The 15,258-nt window shown below is 38.4% G+C and overlaps 1 protein-coding gene across 5 annotated transcripts in view; it reads left to right on the top strand.

Moving 5' to 3' along the window:
- LOC139492021 (mediator of RNA polymerase II transcription subunit 14-like) overlaps positions 1-15,258 on the top strand; it is a 66,171-nt gene that overhangs the window by 1,365 nt on the left and 49,548 nt on the right. For 3 of the 5 annotated variants that reach the window (XR_011656693.1, XM_071280059.1, XM_071280063.1), the window contains exons 2-12: positions 434-597; positions 1,642-1,668; positions 2,672-2,777; positions 3,116-3,210; positions 3,526-3,604; positions 3,914-4,043; positions 4,363-4,403; positions 4,835-4,922; positions 5,250-5,357; positions 5,843-6,010; positions 6,612-6,724. Coding sequence is in view for 4 of the 5 variants with exons in the window: in XM_071280059.1 (XP_071136160.1) it covers positions 458-597; positions 1,642-1,668; positions 2,672-2,777; positions 3,116-3,210; positions 3,526-3,604; positions 3,914-4,043; positions 4,363-4,403; positions 4,835-4,922; positions 5,250-5,357; positions 5,843-6,010; positions 6,612-6,724 (1,095 nt within the window). In the remaining variant the exon portion in view is untranslated. Of the gene's footprint in view, positions 1-433; positions 598-1,641; positions 1,669-1,745; positions 1,769-2,671; positions 2,778-3,115; positions 3,211-3,525; positions 3,605-3,913; positions 4,044-4,362; positions 4,404-4,834; positions 4,923-5,249; positions 5,358-5,842; positions 6,011-6,611; positions 6,725-15,258 lie in introns of those variants that run through there. The other 2 variants (XM_071280060.1, XM_071280062.1) reach the window with 2 other exon arrangements.

Genomic DNA, 15,258 nt, shown 5'->3' with positions numbered 1-15,258 from the left:
ATAAAATTAAGAAAATCTTGTTTGGAAAATAAATATCGTGAAAAACTTAGCACAAGAAATAAAATTGTACAATGTTGTACAATGTACATCATGTACATATTAAGGAAAAAAATACTAGAAGTGTATTACTAGTCCATTCTTGCAGATCATGAAGACATTATTAATGGACACAAAGACCATGCTGTCACCTCTTAGCTTCTGCTAGTTGCATCTGTTTTGGAAAAAATATTTGTAGTAATATGATGGACCTTATTACATAACTTATTTTATTTATTAAGAAATCCTGTGGTCTAGTGTAGATAAGACAATTGATGGGAAAGTAAGTGGTTGAGAACAAGGATGTGTTCAAAACTGTTAATTTTTTCCTCCTTTTCTTTATAAGACATTCACAGAAGATTAACAGCCTATTATTAATGATTTTTGTTTTTCGAAGGATCAATTAGATTAACAAGAAAAAATGAAGATGCCACCGGCAGATGGTGGTCAGATGATGGTCCATCATGGAGGTCCAAGAGGAGGGGAGACCATGCCGCTAGCCAATCTGATGGAAAATATCATACAGAGGACATACCATGAACTCACTGTTTTGTCGGAATTGTAAGTTTGTTATCATTTAGAAGATATATAAATACATTTGTATATATGTTAGATGGATTTGTATTGATTACATGTAAATACATGTCATGTGCATGTAGTATTGGACACTGTGTAATACACAACTGAACAATAGCAAACTAAAAATTTAGAATATAATACATAGGAAATTGCCTGTACAAAGTCATGAATATGACAGTTGTTATCCTTTTTAGGGACTTTCCAATTTTAATTTTCCCTGGAGTTTGTTTCTTTTTCGTTATTTTACTTTATCGCTATTTAAGGAAATTTTCCTTTTAATCTTGTTGACTGATAATTTCCTTTCTCGACGGAGTCTAGTGATATGAAAGTTATCGCTAGAAACTATGGGGCAAGTGGCGTTGCTAATGAAATTGACATGTCGTCTTTGGTAAAATAGCGATAAACAGATTATAATTGGTCATCTCAACCATGTCAACTCGATTGCTTTTCTTACATTTTCCCTGTACCGGCTCAAGCGAGAAAATCAATCCCGTTGTTCTCCAATTCCCTTTGATCAATAAAACATTTCAGCTTGAAATTTGTTATTTTTAATAGAAACAAAAAAACAACAAATCAACAAATCAAATCATATGTATTAGAGTTGCACTGGACAAAATGAAAACATACATGATATGCATGACACATGAAATATTCACTGGTGTTAAGATTTGTATTACATGTATTATACTTATTTATTTTACACATGTATAACACATGCATGTTTCTCAACACTCTTGATTAAGGCGAGGTGATCTCTTAATCATGTTTATTGTAAACATGTGCAATGTAGTATAAATAAATTCTATTTATTATTATATTTCTCTTACATTTCCATATATCTTAACTACAAATGTATGGGTGTGTTATCTATGTTTTAACATAGCGGAAATGTAAGTGAAATTCCACATTGACTCTATAGGTATATACTCCGTTTCTTCCCTGTTTTAGTGGATTGTACCTATATTGTAAGTGATGTTTCAATTATTTGTATACATCTACCTATAATTTTACTGTTTATAATTGCAGGTTACCTAGAAAAACTGATATGGATAGGTAAGATATAAGAATGCGATCTTTTGTCGTAGAAAAACTGATATGGATAGGTAAGATATAAGAATGCGATCTTTTGTCGTAGAAAAACTGATATGGATAGGTAAGATATAAGAATGCGATCTTGTCGTCTGTACGTAATAGATGACTTTTAGGCTTTAAGGAAAACTAAAGTCACTTTGCTAGGGTTCAGGATATTTATTAATCAGTAATGTAAAACACCCAACTTGTGGAGCAAGGTTTTTACTGCTGTGGCACAAACCAATTCAAATGTACATACTGGTATATCACACAGTGATATTTATATGACAGCTTACAAATTGTCAAATTTCAAGTCTGTCAATACAATACAATCATGACTACTCAATACAAATTCTCAATAACTTCAAAGCAACTGGACATAAACATCTGTCCATTTCGACTCCATTAGTCCTTCTAACTCTAAACAAAGAAACTCAAAACTCAGCGCTAAAACTTTAAATCTACCAATCAGATTACTTGAAATCCAAGTAATCATGAATGTTCAACAATAATGTATGGAAACGTTTCAGTGTAATCAAAGTTTATATAAGACAATATGTTTTATAAGTTTTATTTAATATTAACATAATTATACATCTTTATTTTACAATTACAATATAAACAAAATAAAGAGGCTATCACATGTATTATAGTCCTTAATAATTTTACCATACTCATAAAAAGGATGAAGGTAAAAGAAATAAGTGCTTCCTTCTTTACACATTTGTATTAACATCAATTTCAAGGTTTTTTTTTAATTCAATATTAAAATATTTCCTCAAACAGGATTTTTAAGTGATCCTTTAGTTAATACTGCATCTTTCAGGAACTAATACTATTTAGGCACATTATGTTCCTAGAAAATGTCAATATTTAGCAAAAATGTAATTGACTCATAAACAGCATGTGAATGTTTTTAAAACTTATTGAGTGAGCCAATTGTTGAAAGAATAAATAATTTAATAAAAGATTTTTTTTTCTTCAGAAAAATAGAAATCGTACAGTTTGCCAGTCGGACTCGTCAGCTGTTTATCAGACTGTTGGCACTAGTGAAATGGGCCAGTACTTCTAATAAAGTAGATAAATGTACAGTAAGTAATATCTTTAAGATTCTTATGTGAATTTTTTTTCGGTATGGGGACAAAGCCGTTGTTCCAATTCCAATAGAACTTGGGCTACATGTGATTGATTTTACAATTGGAATTGCAACTTTATTTTATTTGTGTAATTTATTGTTATTCAGAGTGGACTTCATAAGTATGGTTTCCTTGTGTTCAATCCATTTTACTTTGAGTAAATAAAATATATATTTAAACTAGTTTGAATTTTAAACAACACAGGAGATCAAAATGGAAATTAATGAAACCTTTTTAAAAAAGAGGTTAACATGTATCGGTTCATTTGTTATTGTTAATCTTTTTTTTTGCAGGAGATCTGTAATTTCCTTGAACAACAGTCCATGTTATATATAGATACAGCAGATACCTTAGCCAAAATGTCCAGGGAGACTTTAGTTAATGCTAGGTTTGTATAAATACATTCTCCCATGATTTCATGTAGCCACAGTCTTAGTCACATCTATAAAATATTATCTACTATATACCAAGATTTTTTTTTAAAGTAGAAATAATAAAATTTGACCAATATATAGTTTTACATCTACAATACTAAAATAATGAGGTCCAATTTGTTAGCTGACATGTGGTAAAAGACACAATTTGTAAAAGTAAACTATTATACATAATTTGATACTTTAATTCAGTCAACGACCCTTGATTTCATGGGTATGTTCTAGTATATTTTAATAATACAGGCAAATATCATTGATTATAATTTCAGATTACCAAACTTTTCCTTACCATGTGCAATAGATGTATTAACGTTGGGCACATATCCCAGACTGCCTACTTGTATTAGGGTATGTATCTTTTGTTGTAATTTCTACAAAGAGGAGGGGGGGTTATATATAGTCCATCTGTCCACCCGTCTGTCCATTGTAAGATCAATTCCTCCCAAACAGCTGGACAGATATGTATGTAGAACACTACCTGAGGATTGCCAAAGATTCCAAGGTGCTGGAATTAAATACTGTCATATTGTTTTGTAGACAAACCCCAATGTCCAGACATACATGTAGCTGCTAAATAATTGAGTGCCCCAAAGTTTAAGAAGAATTAAGACTATTGAATACATATACATGTATAATAAAACTTGTTCAACATTTTAGGAAAAGATAGTACCTCCAGATGCCATTACTCCAACAGAGAAAAGACAGACACTGCAGACACTGACCAAGGTTATACAGTACAGACTGGTATCATCAGAACTTCCTCCTCAGATGAGGAAACTTAGAATAGGTATGTAGGGTACCAGTTACTGTTCAAGATCATATAGGTTTACTGTTGACTGGTATCATCAGAACTTCCTCCTTGCATGCGAAACTTAGAATAGATATGTAGGGTGCCAGACTCTGTCCAAAGTTATATAAAACAGACTGGTATCATCAGAAGTTTTTTCCTACGACAAGAGACTTAGTGGTACCAGATATTAACACAGATATACAGTTCAAATTGAAGAATATACATCTTATTGATTTTGAAATGTATCTATTATTGATCTTTATCTTTCTTTCTTATACCGTTCATATAATAATGTTTTATAATTATTTTATTGCAGAAAATGGTAGAGTAAAGTTTCATGTTGAACATGAATTTGAGGTAAGACCGATATTGAAATTACATTACATACAAGGCAGTTCTCTATTAAGTTGATTATACACATTAACAGATGGTCCTATTGAAACTAAAAAAAATGTATTCAAAACAAGATTTCCACATCTTAAAAGAAAGTTGGGGTATAATTTGTAATTTTACCAACACAAAAGTTATGTAGATTTTATCAGTTCAAGAGTTTCAATCTTTAGTTTGATATTTCAGTCACAAGTTAATATAAAAATAATGTGAATGATTGCCAATAAGACAGCTAAACACCAGAGTTCAAATGACAAAGATTTAAGCCATTATACTGCCTTCCACAATGAAAAAAACCCAACATTTATTTAGTCAGCTTTGATCTCAACATTAAAAAGTGTGAAACAGCTGTTACACAATAGACCATTCATGTGTAAAGAATATTTTTGATATTACAGGTGATCTTAACATTGATGGGGGACAGTCCCACAATTCCTTGGAGGCTGCTGGACATTAACATTTTAGTGGAGGACCCAGACACTGGAGGTAAGGGGAGATAATTCAGACTTTTTTAAACACACTAAGATGACAGTTCAGAAATTTGATGAATGTTCTTTATGCATATTTAACCTGCATAACGCAATCAACAGTCAATCAATAATAATTCATTGTACAGACTTAGCATCTTTGCTGACAGAATTTGTTTTCAAATAAACAAAGTATAAAGAATTACATTCAGGAATCCCCCATGATGCAACATTATTTCTTAATATTATCCTATACAACTTATACAGAAAGACAACATAGTTGTACAGATTTGACCTCCTAAAGAAGAATTAACAGTATTTTAATTGACAATTCGTATTTTTACAGATGGAAAGTCTTTGGTGCATTCGTTACAAGTCAATTATATACATCAGTTAGCTCAGTCACGATTGGTGGACAACAACAGACCTTTGCATGACCTATATAAAGTTTTACGTATCCTTATATCTCTTTTGAAACACCCTCAGGATGATGAAGATAGGTTCTTTTAAATATTAGAGATAAACAAAAATCAAAAGTATTAAAACCATCACACAAAACAGAAATTGAGAATAATGAATTAGAAGAAAAAAATGTGTGATTTCAAAAGGTCAATGTAGACCTTGAAATTTCTAGTTTTTGCCTATTATCTTCAATAGTATAGTAGATTCAAACATGTCAGATGTTGGTAGAAACTTTAAAAAACAAAAAAATGATCAGTAGGACAAGATCTACAAAAATTACTTCCCTTTCAAAACAATTTTTATTCTCACAAAACCGTCATTGTTGAAGAACCAGGTGAGTACTTTAGAGCTTCTAGTTACTGGCCTGAATCCAGTTGTGGTTTTTATGTTGAAGACTAGAAATGAACCCTAAGTTCCATTCACAGTCCAAAGCATAGGTAGCTGACATAAAAATATAAATTTCCTTAACACAAACAGATTCCTTTTGTCAGTCACTACAGCTAGAGGTATTAAACAGTCAGACATTACGTCTGATACGAGAGAGAATGGGGGACAATATTAGAATAGACGAGTACACTGTCGGCCGTTGTCTTGTAGTCTCATACTGGAGGGACCAGACCAAGAAGGACAAACAGGATCCAGTTGGTAAGATATATACAGAAATGAAAAGTGCATTTTATGCCCCACCTAGTGGCATTATGTTTTTCTGTCTGTGTGTCTGTTAGTCCGTCTGTTTTTCCCGCTTCAGGTTAAAGTTTTTGGTCAAAGTAGTTTTTGATGAAATTGAAGTCCAATCAATTTAAAACTTAATACACATGTTCTCTTTGGTGTGATCTTTTTATTTTAACACATTATTAGAGTTTTACCCCAAATTTATGATCTACTGAACATAGAAAATGATAGTGTGAGTGGGGTATCCGAAGAACTGTGGACATTTGTTTATTTAAACCATTGATGAAAGTGCTTTAATTTGACTATTTTTGTTCATGCATTTATCGTAGATTATTGGAAGTTACAACTGCAAATTTAGGAACTAATGCAATATTTAAAACTGATTGTGTGATATTAAGCAAAAATGTTTCATTAAAAGATTTATCTGAACCCCAGTAAAAAAAATCCTTGCTTAAACTTTTTATGGATAGTTTAAACAAGTGTACCCATTTATGTACAAATTTACAGTACAATTTAGTGTGAAAATTAATGATCTTAGTATGGCAAGATATTACTGAAAGTTTTTTTTTTTTAGTGTATAAACTCAAAGTACACGTATCAGAAGAAGATGAAGGCAAGCCATTACAGATAAGTCACAGCCCTGTAATGTCAGTAGAGGAGAGCCATAGAGTTGGACTGGCAATAAAAGTAAGTCACAGCCCTGTAATGTCAGTAGAGGAGAGCCATAGAGTTGGACTGGCAATAAAAGTAAGTCACAGCCCAGTAATGTCAGTAGAGGAGAGCCACAGGGTTGGTCTGGCAATAAAAGTAAGTTACAGCCCTGTAATGTCAATAGAGGAGAGCCATAGAGTTGGACTGGCAATAAAAGTAAGTCACAGCCCTGTAATGTCAGTAGAGGAGAGCCATAGAGTTGGACTGGCAATAAAAGTAAGTTACAGCCCTGTAATGTCAGTAGAGGAGAGCCATAGAGTTGGTCTGGCAATAAAAGTAAGTCACAGCCCTGTAATGTCAGTAGAGGAGAGCCATAGAGTTGGTCTGGCAATAAAAGTAAGTTACAGCCCTGTAATGTCAGTAGAGGAGAGCCATAGAGTTGGTCTGGCAATAAAAGTAAGTCACAGCCCTGTAATGTCAGTAGAGGAGAGCCATAGAGTTGGACTGGCAATAAAAGTAAGTTACAGCCCTGTAATGTCAATAGAGGAGAGCCATAGAGTTGGTCTGGCAATAAAAGTAAGTTACAGCCCTGTAATGTCAGTAGAGGAGAGCCATAGAGTTGGACTGGCAATAAAAGTAAGTTACAGCCCTGTAATGTCAGTAGAGGAGAGCCATAGAGTTGGACTGGCAATAAAAGTAAGTTACAGCCCTGTAATGTCAGTAGAGGAGAGCCATAGAGTTGGTCTGGCAATAAAAGTAAGTTACAGCCCTGTAATGTCAGTAGAGGAGAGCCATAGAGTTGGACTGGCAATAAAAGTAAGTCACAGCCCAGTAATGTCAGTAGAGGAGAGCCACAGGGTTGGTCTGGCAATAAAAGTAAGTCACAGCCCTGTAATGTCAATAGAGGAGAGCCATAGAGTTGGACTGGCAATAAAAGTAAGTCACAGCCCTGTAATGTCAGTAGAGGAGAGCCATAGAGTTGGACTGGCAATAAAAGTAAGTTACAGCCCTGTAATGTCAGTAGAGGAGAGGCATAGAGTTGGACTGGCAATAAAAGTAAGTTACAGCCCTGTAATGTCAGTAGAGGAGAGCCATAGAGTTGGTCTGGCAATAAAAGTAAGTTACAGCCCTGTAATGTCAGTAGAGGAGAGCCATAGAGTTGGACTGGCAATAAAAGTAAGTTACAGCCCTGTAATGTCAGTAGAGGAGAGCCATAGAGTTGGACTGGCAATAAAAGTAAGTTACAGCCCTGTAATGTCAGTAGAGGAGAGCCATAGAGTTGGTCTGGCAATAAAAGTAAGTTACAGCCCTGTAATGTCAGTAGAGGAGAGCCATAGAGTTGGTCTGGCAATAAAAGTAAGTTACAGCCCTGTAATGTCAGTAGAGGAGAGCCATAGAGTTGGTCTGGCAATAAAAGTAAGTTACAGTCCTGTAATGTCAGTAGAGGAGAGCCATAGAGTTGGTCTGGCAATAAAAGTAAGTTACAGCCCTGTAATGTCAGTAGAGGAGAGCCATAGAGTTGGACTGGCAATAAAAGTAAGTCACAGCCCAGTAATGTCAGTAGAGGAGAGCCATAGAGTTGGTCTGGCAATAAAAGTAAGTTACAGCCCTGTAATGTCAATAGAGGAGAGCCATAGAGTTGGACTGGCAATAAAAGTAAGTCACAGCCCTGTAATGTCAATAGAGGAGAGCCATAGAGTTGGTCTGGCAATAAAAGTAAGTCACAGCCCTGTAATGTCAATAGAGGAGAGCCATAGAGTTGGACTGGCAATAAAAGTAAGTCACAGCCCTGTAATGTCAGTAGAGGAGAGCCATAGAGTTGGACTGGCAATAAAAGTAAGTCACAGCCCTGTAATGTCAGTAGAGGAGAGCCATAGAGTTGGACTGGCAATAAAAGTAAGTCACAGCCCTGTAATGTCAGTAGAGGAGAGCCATAGAGTTGGACTGGCAATAAAAGTAAGTCACAGCCCTGTAATGTCAGTAGAGGAGAGCCATAGAGTTGGACTGGCAATAAAAGTAAGTCACAGCCCTGTAATGTCAATAGAGGAGAGCCATAGAGTTGGACTGGCAATAAAAGTAAGTCACAGCCCTGTAATGTCAATAGAGGAGAGCCATAAAGTTGGTCTGGCAATAAAAGTAAGTCACAGCCCTGTAATGTCAATAGAGGAGAGCCATAGAGTTGGACTGGCAATAAAAGTAAGTCACAGCCCTGTAATGTCAGTAGAGGAGAGCCATAGAGTTGGACTGGCAATAAAAGTAAGTCACAGCCCTGTAATGTCAATAGAGGAGAGCCATAGAGTTGGTCTGGCAATAAAAGTAAGTCACAGCCCTGTAATGTCAGTAGAGGAGAGCCATAGAGTTGGACTGGCAATAAAAGTAAGTCACAGCCCAGTAATGTCAGTAGAGGAGAGCCATAGAGTTGGTCTGGCAATAAAAGTAAGTCACAGCCCAGTAATGTCAGTAGAGGAGAGCCATAGAGTTGGACTGGCAATAAAAGTAAGTCACAGCCCAGTAATGTCAGTAGAGGAGAGCCATAGAGTTGGTCTGGCAATAAAAGTAAGTCACAGCCCAGTAATGTCAGTAGAGGAGAGCCATAGAGTTGGTCTGGCAATAAAAGTAAGTTACAGCCCAGTAATGTCAGTAGAGGAGAGCCATAGAGTTGGTCTGGCAATAAAAGTAAGTCACAGCCCAGTAATGTCAGTAGAGGAGAGCCATAGAGTTGGTCTGGCAATAAAAGTAAGTCACAGCCCAGTAATGTCAGTAGAGGAGAGCCATAGAGTTGGTCTGGCAATAAAAGTAAGTCACAGCCCAGTAATGTCAGTAGAGGAGAGCCATAGAGTTGGTCTGGCAATAAAAGTAAGTCACAGCCCAGTAATGTCAGTAGAGGAGAGCCATAGAGTTGGTCTGGCAATAAAAGTAAGTTACAGCCCTGTAATGTCAATAGAGGAGAGCCATAGAGTTGGTCTGGCAATAAAAGTAAGTCACAGCCCAGTAATGTCAGTAGAGGAGAGCCATAGAGTTGGACTGGCAATAAAAGTAAGTTACAGCCCTGTAATGTCAGTAGAGGAGAGCCATAGAGTTGGACTGGCAATAAAAGTAAGTTACAGCCCTGTAATGTCAGTAGAGGAGAGCCATAGAGTTGGTCTGGCAATAAAAGTAATTTACAGCCCTGTAATGTCAGTAGAGGAGAGCCATAGAGTTGGACTGGCAATAAAAGTAAGTTACAGCCCTGTAATGTCAATAGAGGAGAGCCATAGAGTTGGACTGGCAATAAAAGTAAGTCACAGCCCTGTAATGTCAATAGAGGAGAGCCATAAAGTTGGTCTGGCAATAAAAGTAAGTCACAGCCCTGTAATGTCAATAGAGGAGAGCCATAGAGTTGGACTGGCAATAAAAGTAAGTCACAGCCCTGTAATGTCAGTAGAGGAGAGCCATAGAGTTGGACTGGCAATAAAAGTAAGTCACAGCCCTGTAATGTCAGTAGAGGAGAGCCATAGAGTTGGTCTGGCAATAAAAGTAAGTCACAGCCCTGTTATGTCAATAGAGGAGAGCCATAGAGTTGGTCTGGCAATAAAAGTAAGTCACAGCCCAGTAATGTCAGTAGAGGAGAGCCATAGAGTTGGTCTGGCAATAAAAGTAAGTTACAGCCCTGTAATGTCAGTAGAGGAGAGCCATAGAGTTGGACTGGCAATAAAAGTAAGTCACAGTCCTGTTATGTCAGTAGAGGAGAGCCATAGAGTTGGACTGGCAATAAAAGTAAGTCACAGCCCTGTAATGTCAATAGAGGAGAGCCATAGAGTTGGTCTGGCAATAAAAGTAAGTCACAGCCCAGTAATGTCAGTAGAGGAGAGCCATAGAGTTGGACTGGCAATAAAAGTAAGTCACAGCCCTGTAATGTCAATAGAGGAGAGCCATAGAGTTGGTCTGGCAATAAAAGTAAGTCACAGCCCAGTAATGTCAGTAGAGGAGAGCCATAGAGTTGGTCTGGCAATAAAAGTAAGTCACAGCCCAGTAATGTCAGTAGAGGAGAGCCATAGAGTTGGTCTGGCAATAAAAGTAAGTCACAGCCCTGTAATGTCAGTAGAGGAGAGCCATAGAGTTGGTCTGGCAATAAAAGTAAGTTACAGCCCTGTAATGTCAGTAGAGGAGAGCCATAGAGTTGGACTGGCAATAAAAGTAAGTCACAGCCCTGTAATGTCAGTAGAGGAGAGCCATAGAGTTGGACTGGCAATAAAAGTAAGTTACAGCCCTGTAATGTCAGTAGAGGAGAGCCATAGAGTTGGACTGGCAATAAAAGTAAGTCACAGCCCTGTAATGTCAGTAGAGGAGAGCCATAGAGTTGATCTGGCAATAAAAGTAAGTCACAGCCCAGTAATGTCAGTAGAGGAGAGCCATAGAGTTGGACTGGCAATAAAAGTAAGTTACAGCCCTGTAATGTCAGTAGAGGAGAGCCATAGAGTTGGTCTGGCAATAAAAGTAAGTTACAGCCCTGTAATGTCAGTAGAGGAGAGCCATAGAGTTGGTCTGGCAATAAAAGTAAGTTACAGCCCTGTAATGTCAGTAGAGGAGAGCCATAGAGTTGGTCTGGCAATAAAAGTAAGTCACAGCCCAGTAATGTCAGTAGAGGAGAGCCATAGAGTTGGTCTGGCAATAAAAGTAAGTCACAGCCCAGTAATGTCAATAGAGGAGAGCCATAGAGTTGGACTGGCAATAAAAGTAAGTCACAGCCCAGTAATGTCAATAGAGGAGAGCCATAGAGTTGGACTGGCAATAAAAGTAAGTCACAGCCCAGTAATGTCAATAGAGGAGAGCCATAGAGTTGAACTGGCAATAAAAGTAAGTCACAGTCATGTTATGTCAGTAGAGGAGAGCCATAGAGTTGGTCTGGCAATAAAAGTAAGTCACAGCCCTGTAATGTCAATAGAGGAGAGCCATAGAGTTGGTCTGGCAATAAAAGTAAGTTACAGCCCTGTAATGTCAGTAGAGGAGAGCCATAGAGTTGGTCTGGCAATAAAAGTAAGTTACAGTCCTGTAATGTCAGTAAAGGAGAGCCATAGAGTTGGTCTGGCAATAAAAGTAAGTCACAGCCCAGTAATGTCAGTAGAGGAGAGCCATAGAGTTGGTCTGGCAATAAAAGTAAGTTACAGCCCTGAAATGTCAGTAGAGGAGAGCCATAGAGTTGGTCTGGCAATAAAAGTAAGTTACAGTCCTGTAATGTCAGTAGAGGAGAGCCATAGAGTTGGTCTGGCAATAAAAGTAAGTTACAGCCCTGTAATGTCAGTAGAGGAGAGCCATAGAGTTGGACTGGCAATAAAAGTAAGTCACAGCCCAGTAATGTCAGTAGAGGAGAGCCATAGAGTTGGTCTGGCAATAAAAGTAAGTTACAGCCCTGTAATGTCAATAGAGGAGAGCCATAGAGTTGGACTGGCAATAAAAGTAAGTCACAGCCCTGTAATGTCAATAGAGGAGAGCCATAGAGTTGGTCTGGCAATAAAAGTAAGTCACAGCCCTGTAATGTCAATAGAGGAGAGCCATAGAGTTGGACTGGCAATAAAAGTAAGTCACAGCCCTGTAATGTCAGTAGAGGAGAGCCATAGAGTTGGACTGGCAATAAAAGTAAGTCACAGCCCTGTAATGTCAGTAGAGGAGAGCCATAGAGTTGGACTGGCAATAAAAGTAAGTCACAGCCCTGTAATGTCAGTAGAGGAGAGCCATAGAGTTGGACTGGCAATAAAAGTAAGTCACAGCCCTGTAATGTCAGTAGAGGAGAGCCATAGAGTTGGACTGGCAATAAAAGTAAGTCACAGCCCTGTAATGTCAATAGAGGAGAGCCATAGAGTTGGACTGGCAATAAAAGTAAGTCACAGCCCTGTAATGTCAATAGAGGAGAGCCATAAAGTTGGTCTGGCAATAAAAGTAAGTCACAGCCCTGTAATGTCAATAGAGGAGAGCCATAGAGTTGGACTGGCAATAAAAGTAAGTCACAGCCCTGTAATGTCAGTAGAGGAGAGCCATAGAGTTGGACTGGCAATAAAAGTAAGTCACAGCCCTGTAATGTCAATAGAGGAGAGCCATAGAGTTGGTCTGGCAATAAAAGTAAGTCACAGCCCTGTAATGTCAGTAGAGGAGAGCCATAGAGTTGGACTGGCAATAAAAGTAAGTCACAGCCCAGTAATGTCAGTAGAGGAGAGCCATAGAGTTGGTCTGGCAATAAAAGTAAGTCACAGCCCAGTAATGTCAGTAGAGGAGAGCCATAGAGTTGGACTGGCAATAAAAGTAAGTCACAGCCCAGTAATGTCAGTAGAGGAGAGCCATAGAGTTGGTCTGGCAATAAAAGTAAGTCACAGCCCAGTAATGTCAGTAGAGGAGAGCCATAGAGTTGGTCTGGCAATAAAAGTAAGTCACAGCCCAGTAATGTCAGTAGAGGAGAGCCATAGAGTTGGTCTGGCAATAAAAGTAAGTTACAGCCCAGTAATGTCAGTAGAGGAGAGCCATAGAGTTGGTCTGGCAATAAAAGTAAGTCACAGCCCAGTAATGTCAGTAGAGGAGAGCCATAGAGTTGGTCTGGCAATTAAAGTAAGTCACAGCCCAGTAATGTCAGTAGAGGAGAGCCATAGAGTTGGTCTGGCAATAAAAGTAAGTCACAGCCCAGTAATGTCAGTAGAGGAGAGCCATAGAGTTGGTCTGGCAATAAAAGTAAGTCACAGCCCAGTAATGTCAGTAGAGGAGAGCCATAGAGTTGGTCTGGCAATAAAAGTAAGTCACAGCCCAGTAATGTCAGTAGAGGAGAGCCATAGAGTTGGACTGGCAATAAAAGTAAGTTACAGCCCTGTAATGTCAGTAGAGGAGAGCCATAGAGTTGGACTGGCAATAAAAGTAAGTTACAGCCCTGTAATGTCAGTAGAGGAGAGCCATAGAGTTGGTCTGGCAATAAAAGTAATTTACAGCCCTGTAATGTCAGTAGAGGAGAGCCATAGAGTTGGACTGGCAATAAAAGTAAGTTACAGCCCTGTAATGTCAATAGAGGAGAGCCATAGAGTTGGACTGGCAATAAAAGTAAGTCACAGCCCTGTAATGTCAATAGAGGAGAGCCATAAAGTTGGTCTGGCAATAAAAGTAAGTCACAGCCCTGTAATGTCAATAGAGGAGAGCCATAGAGTTGGACTGGCAATAAAAGTAAGTCACAGCCCTGTAATGTCAGTAGAGGAGAGCCATAGAGTTGGACTGGCAATAAAAGTAAGTCACAGCCCTGTAATGTCAGTAGAGGAGAGCCATAGAGTTGGTCTGGCAATAAAAGTAAGTCACAGCCCTGTTATGTCAATAGAGGAGAGCCATAGAGTTGGTCTGGCAATAAAAGTAAGTCACAGCCCAGTAATGTCAGTAGAGGAGAGCCATAGAGTTGGTCTGGCAATAAAAGTAAGTTACAGCCCTGTAATGTCAGTAGAGGAGAGCCATAGAGTTGGACTGGCAATAAAAGTAAGTCACAGTCCTGTTATGTCAGTAGAGGAGAGCCATAGAGTTGGACTGGCAATAAAAGTAAGTCACAGCCCTGTAATGTCAATAGAGGAGAGCCATAGAGTTGGTCTGGCAATAAAAGTAAGTCACAGCCCAGTAATGTCAGTAGAGGAGAGCCATAGAGTTGGACTGGCAATAAAAGTAAGTCACAGCCCTGTAATGTCAATAGAGGAGAGCCATAGAGTTGGTCTGGCAATAAAAGTAAGTCACAGCCCAGTAATGTCAGTAGAGGAGAGCCATAGAGTTGGTCTGGCAATAAAAGTAAGTCACAGCCCAGTAATGTCAGTAGAGGAGAGCCATAGAGTTGGTCTGGCAATAAAAGTAAGTCACAGCCCTGTAATGTCAGTAGAGGAGAGCCATAGAGTTGGTCTGGCAATAAAAGTAAGTTACAGCCCTGTAATGTCAGTAGAGGAGAGCCATAGAGTTGGACTGGCAATAAAAGTAAGTCACAGCCCTGTAATGTCAGTAGAGGAGAGCCATAGAGTTGGACTGGCAATAAAAGTAAGTTACAGCCCTGTAATGTCAGTAGAGGAGAGCCATAGAGTTGGACTGGCAATAAAAGTAAGTCACAGCCCTGTAATGTCAGTAGAGGAGAGCCATAGAGTTGATCTGGCAATAAAAGTAAGTCACAGCCCAGTAATGTCAGTAGAGGAGAGCCATAGAGTTGGACTGGCAATAAAAGTAAGTTACAGCCCTGTAATGTCAGTAGAGGAGAGCCATAGAGTTGGTCTGGCAATAAAAGTAAGTTACAGCCCTGTAATGTCAGTAGAGGAGAGCCATAGAGTTGGTCTGGCAATAAAAGTAAGTCACAGCCCTGTAATGTCAGTAGAGGAGAGCCATAGAGTTGGTCTGGCAATAAAAGTAAGTTACAGCCCTGTAATGTCAGTAGAGGAGAGCCATAGAGTTGGTCTGGCAATAAAAGTAAGTCACAGCCCAGTAATGTCAGTAGAGGAGAGCCATAGAGTTGGTCTGGCAATAAAAGTAAGTCACAGCCCAGTAATGTCAATAGAGGAGAGCCATAGAGTTGGACTGGCAATAAAAGTAAGTCACAGCCC

Source organism: Mytilus edulis, chromosome 10 (assembly GCF_963676685.1).
Source record: "Mytilus edulis chromosome 10, xbMytEdul2.2, whole genome shotgun sequence".
Taxonomy (NCBI): domain Eukaryota; kingdom Metazoa; phylum Mollusca; class Bivalvia; order Mytilida; family Mytilidae; genus Mytilus; species Mytilus edulis.
Note: the sequence above shows the minus strand (reverse complement) of the source record. Positions and strands in the feature narration are given on the sequence as shown.